The 20,053-nt window shown below is 36.6% G+C and overlaps 1 protein-coding gene across 7 annotated transcripts; it reads right to left on the bottom strand.

Moving 5' to 3' along the window:
* Positions 1–13,694: 13,694 nt before the first annotated feature.
* Positions 13,695–19,841, bottom strand: LOC6573014 (neuromedin-U receptor 1). 7 transcript variants are annotated; one of them, XM_032733759.2, is made up of 8 exons: positions 19,734–19,841; positions 17,364–17,865; positions 17,140–17,305; positions 16,942–17,080; positions 15,323–15,521; positions 14,990–15,204; positions 14,824–14,934; positions 13,695–14,753 (listed from the first exon to the last, which is right to left on the bottom strand). In XM_032733759.2, the coding sequence occupies exons 2-8, from the start codon at positions 17,743–17,745 to the stop codon at positions 13,965–13,967; spliced, it is 2,001 nt and encodes a 666-aa protein (XP_032589650.1). In that variant the 5' UTR covers positions 17,746–17,865; positions 19,734–19,841; the 3' UTR covers positions 13,695–13,964. The 7 variants fall into 7 exon arrangements, with proteins under 7 accessions (XP_032589650.1, XP_001999110.2, XP_043863330.1 ...); XM_001999074.4 differs by having other exon boundaries at positions 16,948–17,080; XM_044007395.1 differs by having other exon boundaries at positions 17,364–17,855.
* Positions 19,842–20,053: the final 212 nt, after the last annotated feature.

Genomic DNA, 20,053 nt, shown 5'->3' with positions numbered 1-20,053 from the left:
AGGCAGTTGGAGAAAACCTCTTTAATTTGACACACCAAATGTAGCACTCGCAACAGGCTGCAGGCGTTTAAATTGGCCAACCCAACAACAGGCCACAATGCTGATTCCCACTTGCATTCTGCCTTGACTCATTTGTCCCTGTTCTTGTCGATGCCCCAGTGTACCATAAACAACTGAGGAAAGTTTCTCAGCCAAAGCACATGTCCGCAGGCAAACAAAGTTCGTTCTGGCTTCAAGCTCATTCAAGGGCTCATTTATAAAGCACTATTAAGGCATTAGCATTTTGTGAGTGCAAATGAGTTTAAATTCAATTGAATTTGAAATACGAGTATATCAAATATACTTTAAAGTAAGTTTGTTAGCCTTAGAAGCACAATCTATTATTATATTTAAGAATTTTTAAATATGTTTTATGCTAATAGGAGAACTGCTCTATCACTATCAATTGGAATGCTTTATGATTGTCTGCTCATCTAAAACGGCAGGCCATCTACTCTCACAGTAAAGTGAGTATATTCGGTTTGCGACCATAGCTATGCATAGGATACTTTATCATTTGTCACTTCGGATATTCGGGCGGTGAATGAGAATTCTGCAGTCGGCGACGCCTAGATCGATCTTAACAGCTTACCTTACAATAAATATTTCACTTAAGGGAACTTTAAAATGAATTATACAACAAAATATACAAATAAATGAAATAAATAAACTAGAACTCTAATAAACAATTTTATTTACTTTTTTTTTCACATAACCAAATTAAGTAATTTAATTATAATTTGATAAATGCAAAAAATATTGCAAGTGATGCTATTATTTTTGTTTTACAACTGAATTCCTTCGGGGCAGCTGCGAGCGAGAATTATGCATTCGTGGACAACCGATTGATATTGTTTTAATAGCGTTTTTATGGTACTTGGATGTTTGTTAGGTGTTTTCGCTTTATTGTTCCGTCGAAGACCGCCGCATCGGCAATAAACATGCCAAGCTGAGTAGACTAAAGTAGCTGTATATGAAATAAGTATGTCTATGTATATATGTATAAGAGTATATGTATATGTATATGTAAATAGCTAGACTGCATAAATCTGTAGACGTGTCTAGATTAAAGTCATAAACTTACGGCTAATTTTATAGAAACGCATTAACTGATTCTTTGTTGCTATTTGGGGCCAACTTTTTTGGCGTATGCAGATGCAGATAAATAATAAATGTATATATATATATATATATATATATATATATATATATATATATAAACATTTATTTATATGCTTTATTGCACGCCTGCTCTATTGTCTGATTATCAATAAAATATTATCATAATGCCAGATGTCTAAGCAAATGAACACAGGGGCGTTTGAGCTGCTTATAAAACTCGTTTTGTTAGCCATTTAACGGGCTTTCGGGCAAGCTTTGGCAACACGCATACGCCCTGTTATTCACGGCGCTGTGCGGCCATTGACTTGCTCCTTTGCCAGCTTCCATCTGAATTGCGAGCATATAGAGTTCCTAATTGTTAGTGTGTGTGTGTGTGTAGGTGTGTGAAAGTCAATAAAAGTGACCTTTGATTTTATGTCGGCATTTGTATGACGTCAAATCTGTTGGTGTGCAATTGTAATTATGATTGTAATTGTAATTGTAATGGAAAAATGCAGGGAACTCTTCAAAATACTTCATTTCACTGCTAATTGAATCGCCATCGGTCCTTGAATATGCTGATGACTCGTAAGATTTGCCACTTTCTAAGAAATTAAATTTGTCTCCCCTGTATTGGTCTTCTTTTGTAGTAGAACTTAAGCGGGCTCGCATGGGCTTTCCACTGTTGCCAAGCACCGGAAATTGTTGATAAATTAAGTTGGCGGCTTTGGTTGGCAGCGGAAAGACTGGATTCGGGTGTCCTTATTTATGTTGTGTTAATAATAGCAACGTTCTGGCACAGCCTGCGGCGTTCTGTCATTAATCTTAATTCGGTGCAAATATTCAATCAAGCGATGCGCCTTGGCTTGCGCTGCCTTTGCTTGCCTTGCTGTAATTAAAGAGACATTAAGCGCCTCGTAAAAATTAAATTGTCAGCTGCGGTTAGATGCGTGCGGGGGAGGGGGGAGGGGCTCCACTGGCCTGCCTAGTAACTAGCGCCTGAAATAGCGCTAATTAGCAACACTTGAGCCCAGCCACGCGGCATTTTTATTGACCAAATATCGATTCCGTTCGACTTAAATTCTGAAACGAAACCTAAAGCAAATCTGTTAGTCGAGAAATTTCACTTTTAAAATGAGTTTCGTTAACTTATCGTATTTATTGCTCTGATTCTCTGCTTGGCATTGGCCGAATTTCTTAGACCAGTTTTTATTTTCAAGCAAATCAAATCAATGAATGAGAGTTGTGTTGGTAAATTCATTAACATTTATATTTTAAAACATATATTTACCCATCATCATCTACCCATAAATTAGTATGTTTTCTGATTATTCAAATTCTAAAGTTTGTTTGTTTGTTTGTTTTTTTTTTTTTTTTTTTTTTTGCATTCAAATCTTGTTTATAAATTGTATTTTAGCAAATGATATAGCAATACGCTATAATTAGTATAAAGGCAGAACAAATTTATTAGGGCTGTGGAATATATGTATATTTCTTACATTTTCGATTATAGGTGTTGTATAATAATTAAAAATTTATATAATTGTATCAGGCAATGTAAGTAACTAAAATTCTATTTTAAAATACAATAAAAGGTGTAAAAAGCAAAAAAAAAGTCGAAATAAAAAAAAATTTGAATTCAAATAAAAAAAATAAATATATATATTTTTTTTAATGTATACATTAATTTATTATATTTATTAACTTATATATGTATTCTAGTGCATTCATTGTTGTATTGAATATAAAATCATTTGATTTTTGTAAATTTTTTTTTTTTTTTTTTTTTTTTTTACATTTTTCAAACTATGCAATAAAATTTCATTAAAAACCATTTCCGCTTCAGCGTTTATCTAGTTGAAATATTCGATTTTATGATATTTGCAGAGATGTGTTTATTGTATTTTGTTTTGAGCTTTATAGATATTGACGCTTCATGGATTTTGTGCATGGTTCGTTTACATATGAATATTTGCTGAGCTGAGAATATTTACTAGCTGGTCAACCAACTGCCGATGCGTGACAGACATATGTATATGTCTGTATGTATATGCATGAGTGTGTGTGTACGGGCCACAGAGCACAGGATGAAGCTGCCATCTGTCTGATGTCCGTTGTCTATCAACTATCGTCTGTTGTTGTTGTTGTTGTTGCTGTTGTGTGCATAAAATGGCATAAAACTGATGCTCATGTTGTTAATGTTGTTGTTGTTGTTGGCAGTAAAATTTCTTTGGCAAAGAAGTGCAATAAAAAGACTTTAATGATGCGACTGTCTGTAATTAAATGTCATAGTCATATGCCCACGCTCTCGCACCAACACACACGCTCACACACGGCGTATACGCAATGTGAGTGAACTCTAAGCCTCTGGCGCAATGAATTGGCCCTCAAATGCATGTTTATCATTTTAATTGAATGCTCGAGCTCGCATTTTGGCCTATCCACCACTGAAATCACAAATCCTTGCCCTCTGAATTGTGTCTATTGTATTTATTTTTTAAGTTTTCTCTTGGTTGTCTGTGTGCCCGGAATATGACATTTGATTTATTGCTGCTTGTTTTTCGCTTAGCAAACAAGACCATAAATAAACAAGAGAGTAGAACAAAAATAAAAAAAAGTTAGCCAACCGAATGGCGATAGTATAGTTCTGTATTGCATTCAAGGGAATTTCATTCCATTTAAAGTCAAATGCAAATTTGCATGCACAAAATTTGCATCATTGAACACAACTTTCGACTGTTTGCACACATTGCGTATGCTTAATTTTTGCCTTGTAACTAAGTAATCGCAGCTAGCGTGCATGCTAGTGCATGGGGTCGATTAGTTCGCCGCAATCAGACCTGATTAACAAAATTCTGTTTTAAAATTTTTTATATATATTTAGTGAAATATAAATTAATTTTGAAATATTTCAAATTAATACCTAAGTAAATTTTTATCCACTTTAGGAACAATTACAGCTCATGCCTTGGCATCTGCTTTCGCCTAATCTTTAGTTAATGCCAAAGTATATATACGACTATGTAACTTGCTTATTCCAAACGGTTGACTTGCAGCCTTGACGACAATGGCTTAGAGACGATTTTTCGACAACCGGAGCGTAAGCAATTTCCATTAACGCTTTTCCTCCCATTTGGCTTTGCTTGCATTTTTCCGCTTGTTTATGCCATGTTCGCTGCGTTTATCTTCAGCGTGCAATTCCGCTTTCAATTGAAATTCGAATTCCATTTTCATTTCCATTTCCAATTCCATTTGGCATGCCTTGAGCCCCGATAAGCCGCCTTCATTGGCAAAGTTTCGATAGCTAGGCTGGCGTTTATTTAAATTTATTTCCGCACACTTTGTACAACTTATGCAATTTGCCAACTGCACTTCCAGCCTGAATGCAAATGCGCTAAATTAGTGCACTTCGCACGCGCCCACATAAATAATGGCCATAAATTAGAGCGACCACACGGTTGACACCTTCCAACTGTCTGAATGTCTGGGCTCCCGCATCGAATGACAGCTGTGGTCACTGCGCCCCGCCGCGTATTAAATTCATTAACATTTACATAGATTCATTTTTAATGAACTGACAAATCTGTGCGGCTTTCTGGCTCCAGGCCCATAAATAAATCGAGACGCACCCAAACGTGGGCTGCGACGCATTCCCATAATTCTTGCAACAACAAGAGCGCGAGATTTCACGAGCTGAGTGCTGAACAGACAGATACCCTATGAATGAGCCAAAACTTAAGAATGTATAATCAATATTTAAAATAAAATTTTAAATAAATACAACTTATTTTATATCTTTCTGTGAGGCAACTCTTAGTGCAAAGCATAGACTATTATTATTATTATCATTATTATCAACAACCCACACAAATAATGAGCTATTCTTCTATGGCTACCTCATTGGACGATGCCATTTGACATGAGGTAAACTCTCATGCCGATTTATGTGCAAATTAAGATGTTAACAGTATTTGGAAATAGCCATATTTTGAGCAGAACACAATGAATCACAGTTTTATTGACGAATGAGGTATTTGGCGCCGTCGACAGCGAAAGCGACGGCGACGGCGACAGCGAATCGCCCCCGCCGGATGGCCGAGCTTATAATTACTCAGAATGGCGCAAAACATGCGTGCAAAGTGTAAATATAGAACTGCAAAGAAAGGAAAAGCCAGAGCAATTAAGAGTAAATACAAACAGATGTCTACATGTATAATAAAACAAAAGATTTGAGAACTGAGTGCGTGAAATTTTTGTTCATTGAATTTAATTGAACAAGAATTAATAATTGAATGATGACGCGGAATATTTGAAATTATCATTACCGTCATCATTTGCGCTATAATTATGATAATTATTGTCATGAACACTTTAATTTTAAATGTCCTTATAAGGATTGCAACTGGGAATGATGATATGGTTATTCACATTATTGTTTCAAGATCATTATCACGTATATTTGCATTAACATTGCATTCATGATAATTTTCATTGATCGTGATGCAATTATTACTTATATTATCAAAATCATTACCAGGATCATTTTCATGAAATTCATCGTGATCACTATGGTAATGATGATGAAAATCATATATTTTCATTATACTTACCATCATGATTATTTTATCATTATCTGGATCATTACTATGATCATACTAGTATTCATCATTATAAAACATAATCATTATCTGTATCATTTTAATTAGTATTATTACCATTATCGTTATCATGCTCATGATCATTACAATTAACATTATCATTGTCATCTTTATTACCTTAATCATTATCATTATCATTAGCCTCAGCATTTATTTTATACCTCTTTAATAAGTCGCAGCTAATTATCCAATTGGCTAATTTCTTTTTCTATGGAATTCTTAATAGACTTCATGAGCCCAACACGATCCTAATTTGCAAATATTTGTTTGATTACGAAATGCGTAGACGAAGGAGATTCGGTCAATAGCATTGGTGTTTTGTTTATACAAATGTTTGTTTAACTTTCCGAAAAATTGCTGAAAATGAACAATTTAACATAAAATGTCATTTGACTGATTGAAAGGCGACACGTCGAGTTTTTCTCAGCTGAACGGCTTGTTTTACGTTTTGTCATAAATAAAATGCCAGTTTATTGTGTGTGCAGCTCGCAGCTCGCACAGTGCTGCTTCTGTCTGGAAAATTCAATCACAATATTATTGTATGGCATACAAATAGCAAATGACGACGACGCCATCAATCTTTACCCACTCGCAGTGCGAAGTCGACGCAATCAAGCGCCACATAAGAATCATTTATGCCATAAGAACTGGGCATACACCCACTACCCAATGCAGTGCCGCCCCCACACCTATTTTTATATCCCATTCTTGGCAGCCATATGCCTGTCCGTGGTGTAAACAATCAGAAGTTAAAAAGTGAGGAAAGGAGGCAAGCAGTTGCGGTTCTTTTTGTCCATTGCTTGTTTACAATTAATTAAGATTGTTATGTTTCCATTTAATTCAATCAGTTCTTTGTGCAGCGCTCTCCCCATGTTCATTTCGGAACTTCTGTTCAAATTTAAGAGCTCGCCATATTTTTTTAATAGCCCACATCAATGTCAAATTATTGTTGTTTTATTTCTTTTTTCGTACTCATTTGGTTTCATTCAAGAGCTGCACGTATTTTTTTCAGCTAGAAACATTCCTCAAGGGGCAAACAACTCTACAATCAATTTGTGGAAATCTAAAAAATATAATTTATAATATGAAATTGCTATTAATATAAATGTCTCTTTAGCAAAAGGATTGCTTCCAAAATTGTTTGCTGAATTATCTATGATTTATAGCTGAGTAACTGCTAAAGTGTGAGTCAGTGGGGAAAAATGTTAGATATCATACAATAACCTTCAAGAACTACCTTATCATAATATAGTATAACATAAGACATATAATAACAGTATCGAGTGCAGTTAATTCGATATAATATATTATTTCACAAGCAAAGCTCCAAATGACTGAATGTAACTTTACGTTCCTTAACATAGCTAAAAAGGCATAACATAGAAAGGCATAATATAAAATAATTTAATATACTCAAAAATAAGCTTATATAGCAAAAATACCTTATATGTATGATTTAACATAGAGCATCATCATAACAAAATATTACATCAACAAATATAACTCAACATAAGATATCAAAGCATAACATAACTTTATTTAACAGAACATATCAATACTGTATTCTGTACATCTTAGCTCAAAATGGCTTAACATAAGATAGTATAAACATAACATAGGACGCTTCAACTTAGTTATCGCATAATCATATGCTCACATAGTAAATCAATAGTGAATAGTCAATACATTATGAAATGTAACTCCACAAACTGCTGCCAACTTAACGCAATTTCTTTATAATTCGGACTCTCATTGAAGAATTCTAATCACGTAGATCCAATTTACATCACTTTAAATGATAAAATTGAAATTTAATGTTAGTGACGCGATTTGCTCTTTAAAGCAATTACAGAAACAAGCAAAAATCTGAGACCGTAAGTCGTGGCAGATATCGTTGTGCGTGCATTGAGCGAACTTAACATATAAATTGCTCCAATTTAATAAGGCGAATTCATATAACAGGTTCAGGGCCAAGCCGACTGACTGGTTTTAATAAATATGCGTGAATATATAGTATATACATAAAGAGTATAGAACGGCTTATATATAGATATGTATACTATATAGTATAGATATATTCATAGCGAGGCGAAAAGTTCAGTTGCCTTTTGTTGGGAGTCAATATGAAACCCGTCCACATCCTAGATAAGTCGAGCCTTAATGTGCAGCCACGAGCTGAATGGCTTTTAAGTTTTGCTTGGCTCAGATCTATAGTAGAGATATACATATATGTATATATATATATATATATAGAGAGAGAGAGAGCAATAGTATATGTCTGTATGTGTGCTAAACTTTTAACGGCTGCTATTAAAACTTAAGCGCGAGCAACAACAAATTTTATTCGCTAGCTGAGTCAGCACTCCTCTTCAGCTATTTGGACCAATCGCAGCTTTTGTTTCTGTTTTTAAATTTGTTTTCGTTATGCTTTTGGTAGGCGTATTGCCGACTTGTTGGTCTGTCGCGCGTCAATTAATATTTTGCATATATTAAGCGTGTCTAACATAATAAATAAGCAACAACAAACGGGTCGTCAAGGCGGTCAGCTAAATAACGATTTTGCCAGCTCCTTTCAAATGTTTAGGTTTTGCGATCTTAATTAATTCAATATGCCCATGCTTCAATTTAAATATATTAAAGTTTTCTTTTTTTTTTTTTTTTTTTTTTGTCTTAAATATTTGCTCGAATTCCATTGGCAATTATATAGTCTTTTAAGCTGACAACGAATGCGTAATACACTTCCTAGTCAATACATCATTTCCATTTGCATTTCCCGTTAAAAAGGTAATTTATGATTATTTTTCGTTTCAACATTTTCGGGAATTTGGCTGCAAAGTAGCTTCAGGGTCACCATAGAAATGGTCTGTGATGTAGGCATTTGTCAGATACTGGACTGTAAGTAGCCTGCCTACCTTCAGTATTATTGTCAACGTGACGCAAATATGCAAAACATTTCTATATAAGTCTTATCGCAGGCCATGCCAACAATTTGTCGCCAAGTCAGAGTCAGCAAATTATTTTACAAATTTTTGCTTTTAAAAAAGCAAAGAGATTTGCGTGCCCATTGAAAATTGGAAAACCGGGTATGATGATTTGTAGGATTGTATGCAACGGACGGACAAATGGACTAGACCTGATAATGGACGACAATCTGCGTAGATTAGTTCGTCTGCCCTTCCGTTAATTTAAGAACCTATAAATATCAAATATTCCTTTAAATTCTGATTATTCGGTGTTCACGGTATCTTCTAGTCTAGCATGCCCTAGACTTGCTCACTGGCTTTTTGTTTGGATATTCAATTTGAGTACTTGTGCTCCGTTTAGAAATAATAGCAAATGTATATTATTATGTTTGCCATTTGTTGTGCTGAATCCATTTTGAACACAATGATTCTTTTCACATCATATAGTATTCAAATGTTTTACAGATCTTATAAATGGATTTGTCGATCAAATTATAAGCCCATACAAATATGCAGTATTTTTTTGGGTAGGGTATTAGACAGTCGTTGATGTTTTTAGCATGTTTGGTATTTTATGTTTGCCACGGGGCTCGATCATTGAATTGCACTTTATTTGGCATTTAGGCAATCGCAGATTGTAAATGTATGCAAGTATGCCTGTGTGTGTGTGTGTGTGTATATGTGTCCAGCTACTATATTCATGTCATGGCCTATCAAATTCCATTTTACGACAACTGCACGCACCCAAAGGCCACTAACAACGTGCCAAATGGCAAGAACAATGCCAGCCAAAAGCAAATGCCAACGGAATGAAGAAGAGGAGAAAGAGAAAGTGAAAGCGAAAGCGAAACAGAAACGGAAATAGAAGATTATCAAATCAGAGAGCGTGTAGTCAATGGCAAATGCAAAGTCAAAAGGCTAAAGGCTACTAGGCTTAAGCAAACATCCAGAAATCCCAATCATCTATCCCTGTTCATTCGTCTCCTCTACCCCAGCCTCACCATTGACATCTCAGGCGATTTGTACGTGCCAGCTGAATAACTGCTATGCTCAAGAACTTTGATATTAAGTAAGTATTTTTATTCCTTCAGCTTCGATGTAGAGATGCGAGCGTTGAGTGTGATATAGATACAGTTAGATATAGATAGATATATATATATATATATAGATATAGATATAGATATAGATATAGATATAGATATAGATATAGATATAGATATAGATATAGATATAGATATAGATATAGATATAGATATAGATATAGATATAGATATAGATATAGATATAGATATAGATATAGATATAGATATAGATATAGATATAGATATATAGATATAGATATAGATATAGATATAGATATAGATATAGATACAGATATAGATATAGATATAGATATAGATATAGATATAGATATAGATATATAGATATAGATATAGATATAGATATAGATATAGATATAGATATAGATATAGATATAGATATAGATATAGATATAGATATAGATATAGATATAGATATAGATATAGATATAGATATAGATATAGATATAGATATAGATATAGATATAGATATAGATATAGATATAGATATAGATATAGATATAGATATAGATATAGATATAGATATAGATATAGATATAGATATAGATATAGATATAGATATAGATATAGATATAGATATAGATATAGATATAGATATAGATATAGATATAGATATAGATATAGATATAGATATAGATATAGATATAGATATAGATATAGATATAGATATAGATATAGATATAGATATAGATATAGATATAGATATAGATATAGATATAGATATAGATATAGATATATTATAATTCGTGCCACGACCCGATCTCCCCTCTAGGCACTGACCAATACGTGCTCAAATGCTCAAATCAAATCATTTTCACATGTGTTTTCTATGCAAATTTATGTTAATATTTGCCATTGGCTGCTTGCGTCTGGCAATTAGAGTGCGAATGAGGCGTGTTAACTAATTGAGCCTTAAATAACTTGATATCGAGTGTGAGCCCCATCGGAGAGCGATAAATAATTTCAGTAGCGGCGCCGCAAGAAAGTAGGCAACAATAATTTATGGGCTCGTCATTACGCCCCCAATTGATAAGGCGCATTTGAAATGCTAACGGGGCGCCTCTACATATAAATGGAATTGTGTTTGTGAGCGGAGTTTATTGCCTGACTATAAGGGGCGCTGCGAGTCCCTTAGTTCTCACTCGTCGTCTTATCCGATACTCGCATGCAATTTATGCGCTCAATCTCAATTGTGTGTGCCATTGCGAGTGCGTGAGTGTGTAAAGACGTATTAGCAAAATTTAAAATACAAAACAGACGTAAGGAAAATAAAGCAAGAAACAAACAAACAGAAAGGAGCATTTTCATTTCACTTGCCCGTAAATTGAATGCTGCGAGTACAGAGCCCGCTCTATCAGCGCCCAGACAAGTTGAATGAATGGCAAAGCGATAGTAAATTTGATGGCATAAGGGGACACTAAAATTTATTGTGCGGTTGCCAAAGTAACCAATTTTTGGCCATGTCTGCATATCAGGCGTACGCACGTATTCTTTTCTTCGTTCGTTTTTTTAGGTCGGGCATAAAAACTGATAAAGTTCATCGGCAACTATTTAGACTTTGACATGTCACACACGATAAATGCTGGCAAATTTGATGAAAATGTTTTTCTTTTTTCGTTATTATTATTATTATTTTTTTTCCTAGCTGCTGTCGCTTTGTCGGGACAGCAGACGAACAGCCTGTTTTTGTTCATAAACCAAATGATTAGCATAGTAAAGTGAATCAGTTACTTACTCAACTACCGACAGTTGATGGAAATTCCCGGCTGGGCATTGACCAAGCGCCACGATGTGACTCACTGCGTATACTTGATGTGATGTCTGGCATAGCTACAAGTATTTTATACCAAATTGTAATGTGTAGTAAGTAAAGCTTGCCTTTAACTGTTTCAAAGATCCCAGCTAGCTTTAAGCCCAACATTTTTGGCACAGATTGTTAGAGCCCAACTGGATTGGACCGCATTTGGTTTCGCTTTCACCTGCGCCAGTTGGCATTTATAAATGTTCCTTTCATTTGGCCAACATTTTCGTTATGCTGCGGTCAAAGTGGCTTCTAATGCTGTCAACTATAAAATGTTGCCAGCAACTGTGCAGCATGCGCTGCACTTTATGAATTTACGAAACATTTATTCTGGCTAACACGTGGTTCCAGCCACAGAATTGCGCTCTAGCGCTTAATTAATTCCTCGCTGACAATTAAAACTAAATGTGTGACAAAGTGCACAGCAGGCACTTTGTGCATACCTGCACCAGAAGGTCTGAGAGGAGTTGTTAACTTGAAATTAGGATGTAAGGTAAGCGGACAATGATTTAGTATGTTACTTAACTGGATTTCAATTTCAATTCAGATAATCAAGTAAAGTAATCAATGGAATTGAGTTTTCTGGAGATTTGCCTTATGTGCCATCTATATTACTCACTCGTCGAATTATTTTCTGTTGAATTAATAATCAGCTCACCTGAACGGCCTCTGCTGGGCCAACTTATTTTAGCGACAAATAAAAAAGTTTTTATGGAAAGTTAATGTTATAGAAAGTTTTGATAAGATGGAGTAGTCTTAAATAAAAAATAAATAAACATGATAAATAAGTATATTATTATTTAGTTTTCTCTACGTTCTGTGTAAGCGAAGTGAAAGGGGACGCTGCATCTTAGCTCATCTTAGTTTGCTGTCCATGTAAATTACAATAAAATCACTTTGAGCAACTTTGCAACTCGAGGCAGAGGGGAAGAAGTTGCTACTATAAACTCTTTTCAAGTATATTTTTGCTTGAACAGATATTTATACCTTTTAGCTACTATTTTCTGTTAGAATATTAAGAATGAATATTGGCTCTGATTTTGATAATACATTCCGAAAAATTCAAACTCATGCAAATACTTGATCGATAAATTTCAAAAAACTTTGTTGAGCCGTTTAGCTGAATTGAAATTCAAGCATTATTTGTTTTGCCAAATTATTGAGCTCAGCACTTCCTTTGTATATGATTCATTTCATAAACAAGCAATCAGCAACATATCCCCACAAACTGTTTTTGCAGGCTAACATGCTTACCAGAAGTCTGCGCCATAAAAGAAGATGCAAAAGACTCATCAGCTTATACCCATCACACTTTCCTCACATTACACATTTCACAATGCTTGATTTAATTTTCAGCTCAGTATAGGAATAATCCTGCATCTCAAATGTATATGGCCAAAGAAGAAGCCAGTAATAGTCGCTGCAACCGAAAATTAAATAACAAAAACCAAATCCAGCATTATTAAAGCCGCCGAATGGTAAGTAGACAACGAGGCAATGCTCTGAGCATAATCACTTACTTTGTCACTAATCTCTTTACTTCAATTTCACATTAATCTTCACAGATTTTACTCAATTTTCGTTTCAATTAGTTTAAAGCATTTTGGCTTTATGACTCGCTCGACGGCTGCAATTTGGCCGCAGATGAGTGCGGGTATATGAGAGTCAAGTACTCGAACAGCTTGCCTAATGAGTTGTCGTAATTAGTCAAGGGCATGGACATACACGCATACACTCTGTCACACACACACATACACATGACCGCCATTTTATAAAAAATGGCTGATGCGCATTTTACAGCTGTCGCTTTGCTAAGCCACTCGAACAGTCTAGACCCAAAAAAAAAAAAAAAAAAAGAAGAAAAAATGAAGAAGAGAATTTATGCGTCCGATAGACATTTTAATTACTAAGGATTAAGCTACAGTGGCTGCTGCATTTAGAGACTTGCATGAAATTCATTAGTCTGTGACAGATAATTTGGCTGCTGCTGAGATATAAGTGAAAGAGAGAGACAGAGAGAAAGAGAGAGATATGAGAGCTAAAATGTGACTGCTTTATTAAGAGAAATTGAGACACATGCAAGCAGATCAGAAACATAACGAGTATATAGTATACATATATATGACTAAGTATTTGCTAGGAATTGAGTTGGCTCTAGGTTGGCCGCAAATTGGAATTATTTTTGTTTATTGTAGTTGCTGTCGAATTCATGCTGCTGCTGCTGCTGCTGCTGCTGCTGCTCTTATCACAGTTACGAGTACCTGTCCTTTATCTGGAATGGACTGACTGCCTGACTGGCTGACTAATAAACGGCACTTGGCGTTGATGCCACACTTGTCTGGCCATCAGCAGCATCTTTGTTGGCGCCAGCCTCCTCCTGCTGTTCCTCTGGCTCCTCCTTCTTCTTTTGCCTGCCACGCCAATTCAATTTGACTTTGAGAGCCTTGAGTGTCGTCGAGCGTTTAGCCTTTGCCTTGCGCACTTTGCCACTGCCCGTTGACTTGGCCACAGCAGCAGCTGTCGTCGTCGTCGCCGCTGCTGGTGTTGTTGTTGTTGCTGCTGCTGCTGCTGCTGAGGCGCTGGCAGTTGTCTGCAGCTGCGGCTGCCGTGTGATGCGTGTGAGCTTAACACGCGGCCTCGACAGCCCCACAGCAGGCGCCCCGCCTACAGCACTTGATTGACAGCTCAGCTCGTCAATGGCGCCCATTGCCGAATGCGAGCCCTTGCCATGCCGGGCAGCCAGCTCGTAATGCTCCTCGGGCCACTGCAGGTCCGCCTCCAGCAGCGAGTGGGCATCGCCCACCGAAGACAATTGTGAGATTTGTGTCTGCAGCGTGCGATGGGGATGTGGATGCATGGCTGCAGCAGTGGCTGCTGCTCCCACTGCTGCTGCTGCTGTCCCATCTCCTCCTGCCACACGGGCTGCAAACAAGTCTTGTCTGCTGCGGCTCTGCGTGCTCAGCAATGTGGCGTGCGAGCTGTTGAGCGACCCTCGCTGCAAGCGCTGCGAGTTGCGTGCGCCGCCAGCTGCAGTCCCGTTGCTGCTGCAGCCGTTGAGTGTGGTCAGAGTTGTGGTTGTGCGCACGCTGTCCTGCAGATGGATAAATAAGCAATGGCATTTGACCAACAAAGGTGATTAGTGCATTTTAGCGTGTGCTTACTGTGTGCAGGCGCAGCGAGCCCGTTTGATTGCGCCGCAGCGCGCTGTAATTGTGCGGCAAGCCGTGACCTTGATGCTTGCCCGAGAGTCGGAATTGACGAGCCAAAGTCACCTGCAGGCCAGAGAGGAGAGTTAACGTGAGTCGACCTGCTGACCGCTCCACTTACCTTGAATGCCTCGCGAAACTTGTGGCTCATAATGTTGTACAGCAGCGGGTTGATGCAGGTGGACAGAAAGTAGAGCACGCCGGATGTATAGTTCAATACGTTGAACACATCGTTGAACCACTGCGACTCGATGCCAAAGGTGGACCCATAGACAGCCATCAGGCGCTGGGCATGGAACGGCGCCCAGCAAATGAAGAAGGCAACTGCCACAGCGACTGAAAGGCGACCGAAAAGAAGAATGAATGAATTTGTTAGTTGTCAATGAGTTGATGCCCACGCAGCAGCAGCAGCAGCAGCAGCAGCCTTGGCATCCACACACACCCACTCACTCACCCAGCATCCGGATGACGCGCGTCTGAGCGCTGATGCCGCGATTAACATCGTAGCTGCGACGCGGCAGCGCCTGGAGAAGACGGCTGCGCTTCAGCTTAATCCCGATGAGCACGTATAGCACACAGATGGCCGTCATCGGCCCGCCAAAGAACAGAAAGCCGGACACGGCGAAGACATGTGCAAAAAAGTCGTTTTTCATCTGTCAAAAAGTAATGACAATGTAATGCGATGCATAAGTATCTCTGTATGTATGTATGTCTGTATGTCTCTCGGCTTAACAAATATATACATATATATATGTAGCAACAGAGAGACTAGATTAATGAGAGGCAAAAGTTATATGCAGAGTGCCGATAGTTGAATGCCCTTGCAGATGCATACAGTCGTATAAATGAGTTCATTTCAAAGATTACTTTATTTCAGCATACATTGAATATGTAAAATATCATCAGTTAAATAAATTCCCTTGATAATTCCAAGGTTTATTTATTATCGAGTTCCGAAATAACGAGAGTCGACTGTGTGTAGAAAGAACAATAGAAATATAAATACAACTGACAGGGTATACAAGTATTAACGATTGAAAAAATTAAGTTTGATTTATTGTAATGTAGTAACTGTATACGTATATTATTAGCTCAGCAAATATACCACAGAGGTCTAATAAACAGAAGTCTTATCTTGGGGAGGCTGTCAAAAATGCTATTCGGCTTATCGGATATTGAATATACTTACAGAGATCAAAAATTGCATTTAATTCACTGAAATTTGAATTGTCTCACAGAGACACAAAGTCCATATAGGAATATACAATATATGTATCGAATCAAAAAGACAGGTTTGATGAGATGAGGAGCAAAATATATACAAAAATGGTTTACTAAAAGCTTATTATTTATACGAAACCCTATTTATCACAAATATACGCACATGCTTCAAAACATATATATATTAGCTTAGCAAATATAATCGGATAAAGAGGAAAGTGTATATTATGGTAAAACTCAAATATCCTATCCTATATATGTACATATATGTGCTCCATTAAATTCTTTCCTCTTTCTCTCCTCCTCTCCTTATATGATATAAAAATAAATAAAAAATTTCGATCAGATTCTACATTCTTGAGCATGATAATAAGCTTGATATTGCTTAATTTATTAGTTTTGCATAGTAAACACTAAGAACTAATTTTAATATAATGCTGTAGAGGTCCAATGCTAATGAACAATAATTTAATAGTTTGGCTAGCCGAAAGAGTGGGTTATAAATGATGAATTTAATTAGGAATTTAAATAAACTCAAATGATGTTGTAAAGTGGTTCCATCCGCCACTTTGAGAGTCTTAAAGAAGAGGAAGAGAAACTTGCTGAAATAGTTTATGGAGGCACAATCGTCGATATACAGCTGTCAGTAGCTGTAGTGATTCGGGTGATCATACTGATAAGGAATATAATTCCAATTAAGGTTCCAAGGTTTTATTCAACTACGGTTCAACAATCTTTTGCCTAACTTTACTTTACTCTATAAGAATTCATGCTTCTTCTTCTTCTGCTTCATCTACAAGCACTCTCTATTAGCGTAGATTGAAATGTCTTAGTAGTAGCAAGAGTACCAACATTTACCGTACATGATGAGCCCGGACTCTGTGTGACCACGGAGAATTGAATGGCCTGCGGCAGGGCGAGCAACAGGGCGGCTATCCAAATAGCAAAGATGAACTTGATGGCACGCGACAGCTTGGACATGGTGTGCTGCCTGGTAGGAGTTGACATCAATCAAGTGGCTAGCAAGTGGGCAGGGTCAAGGACACTCACCTGAAGGGATGGCAAATGGCAATGTAGCGCTCCACGGTGAAGGAGGTGATGGTCAGGACGGTGGCATTGGCCGCTGTCTCGGACAGCACGCTCTCCAGTATGCAAATGCCGTCTGAGAAGGGATAGCTGTCTGGGTGCCAGAGGTTATATAGGTCCTGCGGCATGCCTGCAAGCCAAAGGATTAGCCAGCTAATTACAATCACAATAGACGGGATGCTACCGACCCGAGCACAGCAGTATGAGATCCGATATGGCCAAATTGAATAGATAGAAATTGGTGGCCGTGTGCATGAAATTGTTCCGCGAGATGACAATGCAGGTGATTAGGTTGCCCAGCACGCCGGCAACAAAGATGAGCGCATAGCCAATGCTGAGCGTGGCTAATAGACCCATGTGGGTGGCCATTGTGTGCGAGCTTTGGTTCGTCAGCAGATCGTGCGGCTCCAGTCCCTGCAGCAGCTCCGTCAGATTGTCCGCTGATATGTTCAGCACTTGGGTTAAATTCAAAAGGAATTTCTCACTGTGAAACAGTTGCAGCTCAGACAAAGGGGGCGTGGTCGCGCCCATGCTAGACACATTTGCGCTGCCCGGCAACATGGCGGGCATAGCTGTGTCTCTCTCTCTCTCTCTCTCTCTCTTTCTCTCTCTATGTGTTTGTGTGTATGTGTGTGTGTGCCTGTGTGTGTGTGCTTGGCAGCTAAAGTGTCATTTGTATGCTGAATTGGACTGAGTGAATATGCAAAGTAAATATATGTATATATGTATGTATATGCCAATTGATGTATTAGATATGTAAAATGTAATTTTATTTAAAGTCAAATCTTTGGATACACATATGTATATACTTATATATGTACATATATATGCCAAATGCTGAAACAATTATATTATGTCTGCCAGCTGCAGAGCCAATAACATTTTCATAATGCGCAAAGTTTGCACATTAAATTTTCATTAGGCAGCGGCGGACGGCAATTTCGTTGATATTCATCAATTAAATATTAGCCAGGTAAGGGTGGAGAAAGCCAAGCAGTTCGTAGGATCTACAATATCTCTCAAAGCACATTTCCATAATAAATTGAGATTTGATTGGCTAGCAACGGACAAGGTCGTTTATAGTGTCCAAAATAAGAGTTAACTTTTTGGTTATTTGCAAATCAACAAGAAAATGATTTTTTTTATTTATTTTATATAGGTTTTTTTTTTTTTTTTTTTTTTTTTTACAGATTTATTTGTTTGTTTTGCTATGTTTTCAAATTTTATGCGGCGGGCATACGTTATTTTTCAAGAATGTTGTCGAGTTCGATTTTATTCATACAAATGTTTAGGCCAGAACAGGTTTCGTTTGTATTAGCGGTTTGTTTTTTATTACTGTTGTGTTTTATTAACTACTAATATAGCGAGTTGTCGTTTTTTCGTTTTTCTTTCTAATGGCTAAAAAATCATATCATCGCATCCATAAGTTATGCAGCGACATTTGGTATAAAGTGTTTATTTGAATCACTGGAACTTGGATTTGGATTTTGTTTTTGGAAAGTATTTGCATATTAAATTTTTATATATTATTATATTTGCTTATGTTTCTTAATTTTGGGTAAGGTTTATGGCCCGGCCAAGCCTGCTCTGGCAAAAAATAGCAAAATCTGCACTAATGAACGGTCAACTTCAGCTAGATTTTTTAGATAATATTGCTTTCCGAAAGATACCAAACAAATCGTTAATAAATGTCAGATGTCAAATAAAAAAAAAAAAAAAAAAATGAAAAAATATGATTTTAAACAAACAAATATATATACTTCCACTTAAGTTTTAATTGAATTTCTGTTGTTTTTTTCTTTATTTTTTTTTCTAATGAGTATTGTTGCTATTTATATGACTTTGTTATTCATTTTTATAAAGTAGAAAAAAAATATATATTTAAAACGTTTTTTATATTAATAAATATATATATAAATACATATTTTTGCCTAGTGTTTTATATGTATATATATATATTTTTTTTTTAAATATTTTTTTTTCTTAATTTTTTAATTTTTTTTTTTGTCAATTCAATTTGCATTTCTTTCTAATGGCTGTTGGAAATATTTTCGTATTTATTCACTAATTCCCAATTAATTATGAATTCATTTGTTGCTGTTTTGCTGTTGTTCGTTTTTTTTTTTTTTTTTTTGATGCTGGAAATCGTTTGTGCATTTAAAACACGTTTAATTGAAATTTATTAAATGTTGCCTGCCACATTTTTATGCATTCAGCTTTTTGCATTCGTCTTTTGATTATTTTTTATTGCTTTTGATATTGTTTTGAGTAACTTTGCGAGCAATGCACTTTGTTGATTTGTTTTGTCTGCTTCTTCTTCATTTGTATATTTGTATGTACTTATATTTATTCACTTATTTGGAATATGGCCTGTATGTACATATTAGTAACCAATCGCTAAAAGCACGCGCATTAACTTATTAAAAAGTTTTATGACCAGACATTAATTAAACAGTTTTTTTTTAGGTATTGGAATTTGTGCGTAGCAAATTAAAAATTTTCAAGAATTTTTCAACATTTATTTATTTGTTTGTTTTGTTTTTTTTTATTGTTATTACTTGTTTTTCGAATATATAGCGTATACGACGCGTCACGTTTCGTTTGCGTAGCCGGGCCACGAGCTGGTCGACAGCGACAGAACAACTGTCCGCAGCATCCGTTTAACAGCGACTGAATTTTTGTTGGCCAAAAAATCTCTGGCGCCAGATGTTAACAGTGCGACGCAACAGTCGCTGCCGACGCTGGCAGCACAGCAAGAACTACCGGTTGCTTTTAGTCATATTCTGCGACGGCGCTCTCTTGGCCGCGCTGCTGCCCTCTCTCTCACTCTCTCTCCCTCGCTTGCTCACGCACTGTCTGTCTCTTTCTATGCAAAAAT

This window comes from Drosophila mojavensis, unplaced genomic scaffold (genome assembly GCF_018153725.1).
Source record: "Drosophila mojavensis isolate 15081-1352.22 unplaced genomic scaffold, ASM1815372v1 contig_16, whole genome shotgun sequence".
Taxonomy (NCBI): Eukaryota; Metazoa; Arthropoda; class Insecta; order Diptera; family Drosophilidae; genus Drosophila; species Drosophila mojavensis.
Note: the sequence above shows the minus strand (reverse complement) of the source record. Positions and strands in the feature narration are given on the sequence as shown.

What these genes read in the sequence shown, in the direction of transcription:
- LOC6573014 (XM_032733759.2), bottom strand. Translation starts at nt 17,745, where the DNA reads ATGCCCGCCATGTTGCCGGGCAGCGCAAATGTGTCTAGCATGGGCGCG. An exon ending in GCCATTTGCCATCCCTTCAG is followed by an intron (nt 17,081 to 17,139) that starts GTGAGTGTCCTT and finishes AACTCCTACCAG; the next exon opens with GCAGCACACCATGTCCAAGC. An exon ending in GCTCGCTGCGCCTGCACACA is followed by an intron (nt 14,754 to 14,823) that starts GTAAGCACACGC and finishes ATCCATCTGCAG; the next exon opens with GACAGCGTGCGCACAACCAC.